Source organism: Cicer arietinum, chromosome 3 (assembly GCF_000331145.2).
Source record: "Cicer arietinum cultivar CDC Frontier isolate Library 1 chromosome 3, Cicar.CDCFrontier_v2.0, whole genome shotgun sequence".
NCBI classification, from domain to species: domain Eukaryota; kingdom Viridiplantae; phylum Streptophyta; class Magnoliopsida; order Fabales; family Fabaceae; genus Cicer; species Cicer arietinum.
The window spans coordinates 6,039,569-6,054,812 of NC_021162.2; the positions used below are offsets into that span (position 1 = coordinate 6,039,569).

Below are 15,244 nucleotides of genomic sequence, written 5' to 3' on the forward strand. Positions count from 1 at the left end.
GCTGCCATTCCCTTCTTTATCTCAGTGGCGATAACCTCTTCCATCTTCGATAGTAGCCTGTCTGGAGCTAGCCCATCCATAACATTCAATTCCATTAAAACACTTAATGAACCACCACTTCTGTCATACAACATCATCTGTTCATTTGATGCCATGATCTTAATAATATTTCGTGCTTCTGCTGCGGTTTTGTAATTCAAAGAACCACCAGCTGTGGCATCCAACATAATTCTAGTGCTCGGCCTCAAGCCATTACAGAATATTTGCATTTGGGCAGTGTCGTCATAAGCATGATTAGGACATCCGACTAGTAAGTTTCTGAATCTCCTGTAAGTGTCACGAAGAGATTCCCCCTCTTTCTGTTTGTAACCTGTGATTTCTTGCCTCTTTCTAACGAACATGGCTGGGGGGAAATGATGTTCCAAGAACTTATCCTCAAGATCATCCCATGTGGTGATGCTGTCGGCGGGGAATGAAAGAAACCACTCCTTAGCATCATCTATCAAAGAGAATGGAAATAGCTTCAATTTCTTGGTTTCTTCAGACAAACCATCCACCTTCACTGTTTCACATAATTCAAAGAAATTTGTGAGGTGTCTATTAGCGTCTTCGTTATGTCTACCGGCAAAATGAATTTCCCTCAACTCTCGGTATAGAGCAGGACTTATTTCAAACTTATTGACTGTAACCGGTTGGTGATGAATGGGTAATCGAGCACGATTTCTAATTCGATTCCCATATTCTCCGAGAGTATGTTCTGGTGGTGGTGGGTCGGCCATTTCAGTAAATATGACACAATCACCCAAAACCTCTTCTTCCACAACTAACTGTCTTTTCCTTTGTCTCCTTTCTCGAGCCGCCTTTTGATGTGCCTTTGCTGTTTTTTCAATTTCTGGATCAAAGATAAGCTCAGCTGAGGACTGGCCTCACATACAAGGTTAGACAGATTCTGAGTAACGAAAAGTTTAAAATAAAGAAAAATAAATGATTAAGTAAAAATAAGAAAGTTTTAAACAAATTTTTTTTTTTAGAAATAAAATAAAAGAAGAAATTTTATTGCAGAGCAAAAAATTTCAATTCAGTAAATAAACTAATTCAATAGTGATATGGCAATCCCCGGCAACGGCGCCAAAAACTTGATATCGTTTCAGCAAGTGTACTGAATCGTTGCAAGTAATAATAAAACGGTAGTACCGAGTGTCGAACTCAAGGATTGCGTTTTACTATTGAATTATATTTGATTACTAGAATTGAACAAAAAGGTTCCCAAGTTGATTGAAATAATGTTTGAAATTAACAACAATAATAAAATTGATCTTTTATAATGAGAAAAATGTCAGGGATGAGTTTCACTTCGAATCCAACCTTGGTGTCTAATTTGATCCTAGTTACTGAATTCCTTTATTGAATTATTACCGAATTCTCTTTATTATTCTTGCCCTAATGTCTTAGTGACAGAACCTTTAATTCCAAAGTAACCCCTAATTCCTTAGTGGATTTAAGATTAGAATTAAGCATTACCGTATAGAAATTCTCTTGTAAATTATTGCTTTGCAACTAATTTAATTGGTTTCATGACCTGCACCTATGTCTAGACTACAAATTCATGAATTTCTCATCTCAAGCATTTGTAAAGTCCACTTCCGTTTCAAAATACAAATCGTAGAACATTTTAATGTTGATCAAGCAATAAAAAGCATTAAGCACAGAGATGAGAAAAATAATTCAATAAACTCATTCATATAACTAGAAATCAAATCAGAAAAATAAGGGTTTCATCTGGTTACACTCATCCCTAACAAATAGGGTTTAGTTACTCATGACAGAGATACAAAAGATAAGGATTAAAGAAGAATTACAAGAATGATTCATGGATGATTCTTGATAAAACTGCTTCAATGGCGTTAGAAACGGCCGTCTTTGAGTTTCTATGCTAGGGCACAAGTCTCCCAAGTTCCCCAGAGTCAAAAAGATCCCTAAAACAGTAAAAATCTGCGTTTTTATGGTTGCTGGTGCGCGTCGCGCGCCCCAGGCACGGAAAAACGCGCTCCAGGCGCGCGTTGGCAGAGTCCAATCCTTCGAAATGCACTCCAAGCGCTCCAGGACGCGCTCCAGGCGCATTTCATATGATGTCTGATGTATTTTGTATTTTTCCCATCTTTTGCGTCTGAATTTCGTCCTGGTGTCTTCATGAAAGTTGTAGATATGGATCTTAGCTTTCATTAGCACTTGGAGTGACACTAATTGGACATCTAGAACTCTAGATATGGCTGAACTACTCCACATATGTCATGTTGATTTTTACCAAAATTCCAGCACTGCACTAAAACAAAACGCAATGTAAAATTACGACAAATTCCTACTTAATCAACGAAATAAAAACAAAAAACATTTTATTAACTCAAAGAACAAAAATCAACAAAATGTATCAAATAAATCCTTAATTTAACTGATGATTGAGGATAAATAAGACTAAAACAGTGGGAAAATATGCATATGATGAAGAGTCATCACAACCCCAAACTTAATCTATTGCTTGTCCCCAAGCAACAATTAATTTCATATTTGGTCCTGTTAAATGCACACTTAAATTCAATTTCTCAAATTACATCAAACTCAAATTTCAAAGTTCTTGCTACTGCAAAACATTCATCATGCTCTATGGTTGTTTTCAAAAATACAGACAACAAGATTTGTACACATTGGCATTCATTCATCAAATTCAACTCTCTCTTCACACAATCTCACCAAAATTTCTCTCAAGTGTTTTGAATAGTCTTGTTGTGTTTGCCTTGGGGACCACTACCCCTATATATAACTATTATTAGTTATATCCCAAATTGCAGTATTTCTAATTCAGCCCCTCATTAAATTAGAAACTGTCTGGTATCTACACTATTAATTTTCATAACTATTATGCTCTTTAGCCATAAACTATTATATATTATGTGACCCCTAGTTTATTGGCTAATTATATAATGACCCTAACAACACTTTATTAATTAATTACATATGTGACCCATAAATCTTACACATATGTCTAACAATTAGTTAGGATGGAGTCTTGGGTGAAAATTGATTGGAGATAACGATATTGTGTATACAATGTATAATATGATTTATGAGCATGATTAATCAAATGGTTCATGATAATTTCTGATGGTGGTACACCGGTGAGGGATTTGTTGGAACCTCGCCTTATAAGTCACCTCACCTTTTTTTAATTTCTACAATATATAAATATTTCAAAAAATATATTTGATTACAAAATATAAAAAAAAAAAACTAAATATGTAATTGATATAAATGACTTAACTAATCTTCAAAATTACCTAATCAAATAATAAAAAACATATAAAGAAATAATAATTATGATGAGGTTGGTTATATATATATATATATATATATATATATATATATTATCTTTTTCTAAGAAATCATTTCTTTAAATTATTATTTTTCCCCAATACAAACATCATAGATTGAGTTTTTAAATAGCTTAAATTACATACGTGGTCTCTTAACTTAATTTCAAGTAACGTTTTAGTTGTTTATCTTTTTTTTTTTTCTGAGTTGATCCTTTATTTTAATTTTAAGTGACAATTTAATATTTTATGTTTTAAAATTTCAACAATGTTATCCTTTTTTATACAAAAATTCAAAAAAATCATCAAAATTTTCAACCAAAATCCATAAAATTAATAATCATTTTCAATATAATGCAAATTTTATCAAATCCATAACTCAAACATTCAAATACACTCATATTTTCATCTCCAACAACATCAAATAAATAATGAAAATATGAGTTTATTTTAAGATTTAAGTTATGAATTTGATTAAATTTGTATTTTATTGAAGATGATAATGAATTTTATGGGTTTTGTTTGAAAAATTTGATGATTTTTTTTAAATTTTTATAAAAAAAAAGGACAACATTGTTGACATTTTAAAACATAAAATATCAAATTGTCACTTAAAATTAAAATAAAAGACCAATTTAGAGGAAAAAAAATATAAATGACTAAAACGTTACCTGAAATTAAATTAAACAACTACAGATTGCAGATGTAATTTAACCTTTTAAATATTATAAAATAAATTATTTTCTTATATATATTTTATATTATCAAAATATTATTAAGAGTTATTATTCTTCAAACCAACTTAATTTTTATCCGAAATTTATAGGAAGCATTCGCTTTAAGATCAAGTTCGTAAGATGTGTTGTGGATTTCCCATAAGTAACATGCAGTAGTATATTTATTTCGATGTGAAATTATAAAAATCAATAGAGGATTTGTTTATTGTATAAGTGAACAATGTAAATGTCACAACTTAACCATTCATTTGTTGTTTGCAATCAATCTGAAATTTTGTCTGCCACCATATCTTTCAAATTATTTGTTTTGAATATTTTCTTAAGGTGTATTAGGTATCACATATTGAAACTCTGACTCTTCTAAATTTTCTTAAGGTGTATTAGATATCACATATAAATACATTTTAATCCTTTTTAAAAAATTCTTAATTTAACCTTATATTTTTAAAAAAATTATATTTATTTTCATCTTTGTATTCATGCCAACTCATATATATTTTTTTAAATATTTAAAGGATTATTTTCAATCATACTTATGATATTATAAATATATTTCTCACATTATAAAAAATAAAAACATAAAATATTTAGAAACTTATGAAATTAATGAAAATAAAATATTAAAATTTTATAAAAGATAATGATTTATGTAACTCTAAAAAAATAAGCATATATATTAAATCGTCATCAAACACAGTTATTTTTAATAGTAAAGTATCGTGTACCCAATTTACCAAAAGCCTACAAACAAGCAGAGATGAAGCCAGTAATTAATATTATTAGAAATCATGATCAAAACTTTAATATTTAAATAAAATTGTAAAATTATTTTAGTTTTTTCAATGTGTAAAGTGCGATCCGTCACTATATTTTTAAATTTATTGCATTATTTTGATTAATTAAAACTATCGTAATTAAACACATCATTAAACCACTTTTTATTAGTAATTATATGAATCAAATTGTCTAACAAAAGACATACTTGAGAACTAAATCAACTAATAAAAGATACATTCAAAGACCAAAATGACTAATAAAATTTAAATATATTTTTATGTAAAAATTGTTTAGTAATTAATTAACCATAGCACTATATAATATTGATTATGTATAACTCAAATGAATCTATAAAACTTGAGAGGACCGTGACACTTAGGGGTGTTCAAAAAACACAAAAACTGAATCAAACTGCTGAACTGAACCGAACTGAACTAGTTTTGAACTGAACTGATTTATAAAAATTGAGAACCGAACTGTTTTCAAACTGATTTTTTAAAATAAGAGCTGAACCAAACCGGTTTTCAGTTTAAAAAACCGAACCGAATTGGTTTTTAATTTGAAAAAACTAAACCGAACTGGTTTTTATTTCAAAAAACTTGAACCGAATTTGTTTTTTATAAGTAATTAGGAGTAGTTATGTAAAATTTGGCCTATATGAACAAAAAAAACTAAGTTAAACAGGTTTGGTTCAGTTCAAAATAAAAAAATTGGTTCACCATTTTATAAAATCGGTTCGGTTCGGTTTTTTGAACTGAAAACTGGTTCGGTTCATTTTTCAAACTGAAAATCAATTCGGTTCAATTTTCAAATGGTTCTAGTTCAGAACTGAACTTTGCCCACCCCTAGTGACACTTATCAGTCTGCCTCTCCCTCTACCCCTGTCTACAAGTGTTTTCGACAAGTTTCTTCCAGTTTGGATTCCCCCAACTCAAATCTTTTTCAATTGTCTCTATTTTTCTTAATTTTACTTTTTTTTTATAAAGATTGCATGTAAAATTTTACACAAATCAAAAATCATTTAACACTTTATTGAAATACATCAAAATTAACGTGTTATACACTTTTATCAAACACTTTTATTTTTGGTGAGTTTCAATAACATATCAAATGATTTTATATTTGTATAAAATTTTACACACATAATTTATATAATATAAATTTTTGATCCAACAAAAAAATTAAAATTAAAAAAAAAAATATACAAAAAAAAAAATTGAATTTAAAAAATCCAAAACTCTTCTTCCATCTACCTTGAATTGGTGCACCATCACACCATCCGAAATATATATATGAATTTGTTGTGTTATTTTTATTATATGAAAAAATTGTTGTTGTGTTTTGAAATGGGCAAACAGTGAGGCCTGTATATAAGGGAAAGCATGGAGTGAGTGTGTTTAGAGGCGCCGTCAACCAATAAGAAGCAAAGTGTGATTGCAACAAACACAACAAAACAAAACAAAACCCATTTCCCGTTCTATTAAAACGTTATATATCAATGCCACATACACATCATCGTACGTTATGTCCCCCCAAACACCATGCCATGTCAAAGACTAGACCATCAACCAACTCTCTCACTTTTCACCAATCAAAACTAGACAACACGTAGTACTCAAATAATTTTATCCAATCAAAACTAGACAACATTGTACTATACTAATCCTAGTTTCTCGGTTACTCTTTCTTCCATTCGTTTTAAACTTTATTCTCCTCTCCCTCTCTCTACATATCAACTCAACACCTATGTCTATATAGATTTTTTTTAGTTTTTCATTAATGACAATTATTGTCTCACATCTCACTCAATGTCATTTAGGATCAAAAGTTTCAAACTATATGGTTAAAATATTCAAAATATAATAAATATTGTAAAAGAAACATGTGAAAAATAATTATTTTTTACTTATATAGAAAACATTTAGAATTTATTTATACTACCCATGATAATAATTGGATAAACCTCATTGTAATCCTTTTGATAGTTTTGTATTTTAAACATCGTATTATTATTTTCTCCTATTTGGCCTATTTCTAATAAACTTTTTTTTTTGTTAACTAAATCATGTGAATTAAGAAAGTTAATAATATGATATTAAATTTTTTAGCAATAGATATTTTTATTTTTTCCAAACTTACCTATATTGAGAGAGCAAATTATTTTATTTTTCTATCAAAGCATTTATTGCAGGTTATAAAAAAAATATGTTGTAAAATAATTAAAAGTTTTATTTTCTAGGACCGACTATATAACAAATTCTATATTGTCAATATATTACAATCAATTATATGTATGACTTTATAAGTAATTATGATAAAACTCAAATATTTTAAAAGACAGTTGTAATTGATACTTAATTGTTTGAAAACTGTTTATAATAACAACAATTGTATATAAAATAAATCAAATAATTGAAGATATGATCGATGATAAAAATATTAATTAATACAACTAACATTTGAAAGATATCCTAAAAAAAGAGACAGAAATTTCTCAAGAGAATCAGAAAAGTAGCCAGTGATACACAATCTCTAAATTACTCTAATTAAATTCATCAAATTAGTCTCATGATATTTGCTTTCGATATAAAAGATAAAGTAAAAACTTGAAACTAACTTGAATAATTTACAAACAAACTATTAAGAGGGAAAATAATAGTTTAGATACTACACTTTCCCTAAATATAAACCCTATTTTAAATTTCTAATACATTTATTTATTTATTTCAAATGTATTCATAATTAATAACTCTAAGTCTTTTTAAAGATTAAAAAAAAAAACTAGAGTTAAACACATATTCGTATATATCAAATTGTACTCCTTATATCCCACAATGAGATGCAAAACAAAAGCAAAAATAAATTAATATTTTAAAAATCAATGTAATATTAATTATTATTTTTTCAAAATCATTAAAAAATTAATTTAATATCATTTTTTATTTTCACCTACAATTTATTTACCAAAAAAATTGAACAAAATTAAACTAATATCTTAAAAGATCAATTTAATATTAATTTTTATTTTCACCAAAAAATGTGCCCAAAATTAATTAATATTTTCAAATTTCAATGTAATATTAATTATTATTTTTCTAATTCTATTTAATATTACTTGAATTACTCTCAAGTCAATATCTTTAATATTTCATTTATAATAATAGTGAATACACTAAAACTTTAAGAGGGTAATTTAATAAAAGTATTATTCTCTCTTTCATTTATAAACTCTTTTTAATATATATCAAAATCAAATAGATCACTAATTCCAAAATAGAGACGGTATTGTAGAAATATTCATTAAAAAAAACAATAAACCCATAAATTAAATGCATTATTTTTTTCTTTTACATAATAAAAAAGTCCCCATCCTAAGCTATTAATTAGAAACCATCCATTTCTTCTGAAACTCTTCAATTCCTTCAGGTGAACAATATACTATATACTCTCTATCTACTCTACCTAGGGTTTCCTTCTTTATCACATATTTCTCTATATGTAACCCCTTGTGTTACTTTTTTTGTCTAGCTATCTCTTTTTTTATTTTGATTATTCCTTCATTCTAACTAGAAGAAGAATTGTTGGTAGGTTAAAAAAAACAAACAAAGGATCTTCATTATGGGAAGAGGTAGGGTTCAACTGAAACGGATCGAAAACAAAACAAGTCAACAAGTGACATTTTTCAAAAGAAGAACTGGACTTCTCAAAAAAGCTAATGAAATTTCTGTGCTTTGTGATGCTCAAGTTGCTTTGATTATGTTCTCTACCAAAGGAAAACTTTTTGAGTTTTCCTCAGCACCAAGGTTAGTTAGTTCATTATTTACTACAACTTCTTCCTCATAATTTTACTTCACCTATATATATTTCCACTTTATTTTTTTTTCTTCTTTGCTTTCATTTTTGGATTTAATTTCTATATATTTATATATGAATTTGGTTGTTTTGGATCCATCTTTTTCCTATCATCATCATCTAGTTAAAGAAAATTTTCATACCATATATACATCCTAATTTATTTATTTTTATAAGCAAATTGTTCATATATATATGGTTATTTTGGATCCATTTTTTTCCTATCATCATCAACATCTAGTTGAGGAACGTTTCTTACCATATACATAGGTATAATTATTATTTATTTTTTTTTGGTGTTCTCGTGTGATGTATTTCTATATATATACATGTTTTTGTTCTAGATCATGGCTCTTTTATATCTTATTATATTATCATCTTCATTTTTAATTTATATATGTAGGTGTTTATTTCATGATTCAAATATTTAAAATTGTTGTGTTTATTTCAAACTCTCTTACCTAACTGAAATAGCACTAAGTTTGGATCAAAATTAAATATGTAGCATTACTCATCATGAGTGGTTGAGTACTACATATTGCTGTTTGTTTGTACTTTTCTTCTCTATTTTGAGTCATCTATTCACATAATCGTGTTTCACTATCCAACCCTTTTTTCAAGCCATACTCTTCAAGATTTCTTTGTTACTTTTCTCTAAGAGTTTCTTTAGATGTATGTTTTTCGTACACTATTTATCATTCATAGACATGACAATGCATATTCTTCATCTTCACTATAATAAACAGTGTCCTGTTCAATTCAATTTATGCATATATACTTATATATTTATAAATATCTTATATATAGCTATGTTATTATTGTATAGATATATTTTTCAAGACATTTTCACTTACTTATTATTGTATAGTATATTATAGAATTAAATGAAATCTTAAAAAAAAAAAAATAAAGTTAATAAATGTATAAGTCTAACCCTAGAGCTATATATGTGTGATATAGAAGGAGCTATAACCTAATCTAGATTTATATTAACCTAGATATATACACCACCTCGAGTATAAGAAGCTACATATAACCTAATGAAGGCTAAGACCTAATCAAGGACTACACATAAATTCCTAATATTTTTATTGTATTATAGTAACTGTTGGAAGACAATGTGCTGGAACAAAAAATCTTGGCTGAATTATAGTATAGTACAAAAGTAGTAGTCAGAGGAAAACTGAAGTTAAAGACTTCTGGATTCCTGGTTCCTATAGAAAAAAGAAGCATAGACATGTGGATTTTTTGAGGGTTTTCTGTTTCCACAAAAATGTCATTCTTTGATAATAGGAGTAGGATTTAATATAAATCATTTTTTTTTATGATGTTGTGTCTGGATTTCGGTTGTTTTATAGGTTAGAGTATCTTTTTCTATTTTTATTAATAATACTTTTGTTTATAAAAAAAATTAAATCACCTTATACTTGTTGGACGAAAAAATCATATATGTTGATGTGTGGGTTATACATATATGGTTGAGTTTTTATTTTAAACTATAAAGTTTTTAGGAGAATTGTTAATAAGTCTGATCAATAATTATTTTTAATATTTAAACTAAATTTTTTTTAAATGATTCTTTCTTATTCAAATTTATTATCCATTTGAGTTTAATCACTGGTTTGATGGTGGACAAAGCTTATCATAGTAATATAGTTGACAAATTTATATATATATATATAGTTTAGAGGAAACTACAGGTACATAAATGTGAGACATATGGTTTGTTGTGTTGCCATTGGACGTTATGGATGTTAGACAAATAATATTATTTTATGTTGTAAACATAGCTATGTGTCTCATATATTAAAACATTGTTCTGAAGTTGTGTCATTTTGAGAGAGGATAGAGATTCTATTCTAGTCTTGTTTTTTTTTTTTTTGGACTATTGTATAGTAACCCGTTGACTTGTTTTAAAGTCATATAGGTTTAGAGATACTCCATTGTCTCATTTATTCTTTTTTTTTTTTATTATCAAGTGTTTCATTTATTTATTTGAAAATTTAGTTGTCTTTTTATATTACCAATAAAATATTAATTATTTGTTTCCACTACTATACTTTTATTTTGTTTATTGTATTTCAAATCACACTACTCTACTAACTTCTATTTTCTGGTCTAAATTAAGTTAAAAGTAGGATAAACTAATTCATTAACTATATACTACTAACAATAGTATATAATAGTATTTTAATAAATAAAATTCATTTTATAATTGAAATTAACACAATTTAACATTTAAAAAAAACATGTAAGATCTTAATGAGATAAGTATAATGGAGACGGAGATAGTATCCGAATATGTAATAGATTGGAGTACTCATTGACCATTGTACTCATAATTTTAATTATTTTATTAATATATTTCTCTATATTGAGGATATGATTCTAATTTCATATGTATCATTAAATGTCAACAGTACTATAACTAGATAAGGAGATCGTGGTTTATTTGCATGGGTTTGATTTATGCACCTATAATGTTGTTTTCTTTATTTTCTTTTTCTTATGGATAATTAATTTATGATCACATAGCATTGAAGAAGCAATTTGCAAAGGATTACATTTGGTTCTTTTTTGTCTATAGAAGAGATGATAAATATCACCATAAATTTATATGTAACTGTGAAGTTTTCAGTTCGAATTCGGTACAAGACATTCAATTTAATAATATTGACATTTCTCAATGACATTTGGTTTTAATCATTGGGCCGTGTAGCATGAGTATCAAGGGACAAGTCAAAATCAAGGGACGTTCTGGTTTAAATATAGACTTTACTTTTTTTAATAAATTTTAATGAATTATTATATTTGTAGTTCCATCTCTTATTATTATAAAATTTATTTTTTATTAAAATTAGTAAGAGTCCATCCTATACCCTTTTTGAGATCACTATATTAGACAAACCCTCGCAATTATATTGTTTGATATGCACTCATGAGTATCAAATATACATTTAATCTCTCTCATTTTTTATTGAACCAAACATACCCTTATGATTTTCCTACTTTTGCATGATTATTTGGTGTATTTTTTGTAGAATGCATGTAATTTTAGAGCTGAAAAAAGAGAGAAAAAAATGTGTTAAAGATTTTGTGTCTTTGATAGTTTCTCATTTTGATTTGTGGAACAGCATGGAAGATATCCTGGAACGATATGAGAGACAAAACCATACAGAGCTTACTGGAGCTAACACTGAAGCACAGGTATTCTTCATTAATGAAACATAATTTCTATTGACATATATTACAAAGAGAAACAACATATATGAATGAGCTAGCATTCCCATGCACTCAAAATTACATGCAGTTTTACAATAAATGCATTTGTGAACGTCTGATTAAGATTGGAAGGTACAAATTTCAAGTAGATTTTATTATTATTATTATTATGAAATATAAAAATATGAGCTTTAAATCTAGATCATAAATCAGACAACCAATTATGTGACTGTACACAGTTTTGACTTTTGACTGCATGCAATCTATATGCGTAAGAAATATATATGATTGAGATCATTTGATTGTATAGGGAAACTGGTCTTATGAATACATGAAGCTAACTGCTAAAGTTCAAGTCTTGGAGAGGAACTTGAGGTATACTTTTATTTAGACTCTATTGTAAGATGTACAATAAGTAAAAACAATTACTTTCAGCTATTACAATTCTAAATAGAAATCATAGTTAGAGAGAAAAGTAAAAAAATGTATATTGAACAATGAGATAATTGTGTTACATGAAGTACTACAATAAGGTTTAGCCAATAAGAACAATTAACTAATTAGTATAACTAACAACTAATTAACTTATCTAACTAGTGTGACTAATATTGTATCTAATAGATGTTATAGGAGATCCAAACTTTTTCTCGTGCGTTTGGATCCTCTATTGCACCGTATAACGGAGTGCAAGACCGTTGGATCTGAATGCAATTGATTTTGAATTAAGATCTAGCGGTTCTGTAGACCGCTACATGGTGCATCACTTATAGGAATCCAAACTCAACACACTCAAAATTTGTCTAACAATCCTTTTGCTCTCTTCATTTTCTCTTTTTCGATCTAACGGTCTATAGTCGGCTGCACCGTAAAGTTAACACAAAATTGAAGTAATTTACTATTTGCAAATATCATTTGGATTTTCAAAGCAGTCAACTGTATTGTGGAATCAGACACTTCACAAGTCTAGTTATGTGATTAGATGCATCAATATCACAAACATTATGGAAAGAATGATACATAGCTTATATCATCTTGAATATAGGAACTTTGTGGGACATGATCTTGATCCTTTGAGTGTGAAAGAGCTTCAGAGTTTGGAGCAACAGCTTGACATGTCGCTAAAGCGCATCCGAACAAGAAAGGTAAAGAATGCTTATTCAATTCATTTACAAGAAATAAGAAGATAAAACTATACAGAAGAGAATAAGCATTAGTACATATAACATTTGGTTTTTCAGCTGATGTTCAAATTGACTGATCAATATATATGATTTTTGCAGAACCAAGTTATGAACCAATCCATCTCAGAGCTGCATAAAAGGGTAAGATATTTATGTCAGTGACAAATGGATTGAGATCAGACGATCCAGATTCCAATGTAAATTTTAATTTTTTTTAAAATGAAAAACTAAGCTTCAAATGTGAATATCCGATCTCAATCTAACAGTCACCGATGTGTTGATTGTATCAATGCGTGGATTGCTGGCTGTATGCAATCCAAGTCCAAACATAATATTTCTTATATACAAGTTTGAAACTTAATTGCAATGACATGTTAAAGCTAAGTCAATATATATAACAAGTTTGTTTTATACTTCACAAGCAAATCATATGACATTAGTGTATTCATAGATATCATTGTTTCTACTTTGTTTTTTCTTTGTCTAGTAGAGTTCATAAAATTGAAGTTGTGAAGTGAAACTAGTTTTCATATGAATGCAAGATTTTTCCACATACATACTTTTGAGATATATAAAGATAAAATTTTGTTGTGTAATGACAGGCAAGGGCATTGCAGGATCAAAACAGCAAGCTAGCAAAGGTAGCAATCTCATTCCTCAATTAATATTCTTATAATTTAATAGGGATTTAAATAAAGGTCTATGACCACGATCTGAGCCGCAAACATAGTTTTTTATATTGCCGAAACCACAATGTGACTGTAATTGAGGCTGGGTATGTTACCCCGATTCTCTGCAATATCATGGATTACAACGCAACCCGTGACCACTATTTAAAACCTTCTAGCCAAAGAAAGGTGGTAAAAAAAAGACTAATGTTTGATTACATTTATGATTTATTTTGATTAGACAAAGGAGAAAGAGAAAACAGTGAGTGAACATCCACAGAGATTCCCAGAAACCATAGGCATAGGACAATGTTCAGCCACCTTCAACTTAACTTGTCAACCTGATCTGCTACCACCACAAAGACTGGTTCCTTCTCTAACTCTCAGGTATTTTTTCTCTCTTTAAGCAGGTAGTATCAAAAAAAAAAAATCTATTATTATCAAACTTAACATGTCGATCCTAGCATAGTTTTAAATTGCAGTCTGCAACCACAATTTTTTAATTGTATCGGTCACATTTTCTTGTAATTTTCCGCAATATAAAAGTTCACATTGTAACCACAATCACAACTGCAATTTAAAACTATGGATCCTAGTATAATTTAGAAACTCCATACATTCCCATACACACACACACACACACATATATATATATATAGCTAGCTATGAGCATTGTTGTTTTGAGATGATAAAAAATGTGTGGAAATGACGGAAGGATGGATGGATGCAGTGGAACTTTACAAGCAAGAGGGTCATTGGAATTTGAAGAAAGGGGTGAAGTTCAGATTGTCCCTAGCAACAACACTAGTCTCATTCCAGCATGGATGCTGCAACATCTCACTAACTAGGTTGACATGTATTTATGTATGTGCGAAAGACATATATATTATATATATGTATTTATGATGAGTGTGTAAGCCTTATTAAGGCACAAACTATGTCAGAATGGTATTAACTGTTCCTAGTGAATATGGCCCCTACCCTGCCCTTCATATTTCAAATCAATGAGAATACAGTCTCTGCTATATGTATGTAGATTGTTGATTCTAAGCAGTAAATTAAGATTTTATTTGGTGCCATTAATATATCTTTTCAATATATGAACAACAATGAAATATGTTTTAAGGCAGATACTACAACCAATGTTTAATTTTAATCGTCTCACTCATAAAGACGAGGAATACCGTTATCTTGTACTTCCAATAAGTTCAAGTGATCTTTAAGTCTTGTCCATAATGGATCACATTCACCTTAAAATTTACCTATGTTTTAGACTGAAATGTTTAGAATAACTTGTTTGAGTTTTTATGTTTATGTCACTTTATTTTAATACCCGTTTACGTAATTTGAAAAATGTATTCATATAACTTATATTTTATAAGTTGTTTTAAGTTTATACAGATTTTACTTTTATTGTCACCAATTAAAAGTAATATCAGTAA

At 28.3% G+C, this 15,244-nt stretch overlaps 1 protein-coding gene across 3 annotated transcripts; it reads left to right on the plus strand.

Annotated features, from left to right (window-relative positions):
- The first annotated feature begins 8,199 nt into the window (after positions 1–8,199).
- On the plus strand, positions 8,200–14,881 carry LOC101513562 (agamous-like MADS-box protein FUL-L). Of its 3 annotated transcripts, none has more exons than XM_027332313.2 (9): positions 8,200–8,305; positions 8,468–8,682; positions 11,866–11,938; positions 12,264–12,328; positions 12,996–13,095; positions 13,234–13,275; positions 13,737–13,775; positions 14,044–14,189; positions 14,518–14,881. In XM_027332313.2, the coding sequence occupies exons 2-9, from the start codon at positions 8,498–8,500 to the stop codon at positions 14,648–14,650; spliced, it is 783 nt and encodes a 260-aa protein (XP_027188114.1). In that variant the 5' UTR covers positions 8,200–8,305; positions 8,468–8,497; the 3' UTR covers positions 14,651–14,881. The 3 variants fall into 3 exon arrangements, with proteins under 3 accessions (XP_027188114.1, XP_027188113.1, XP_004491906.1); XM_027332312.2 differs by lacking the exon at positions 8,200–8,305 and adding an exon at positions 8,314–8,377; XM_004491849.4 differs by lacking the exon at positions 8,200–8,305 and having other exon boundaries at positions 8,391–8,682; positions 14,533–14,881.
- Positions 14,882–15,244: the final 363 nt, after the last annotated feature.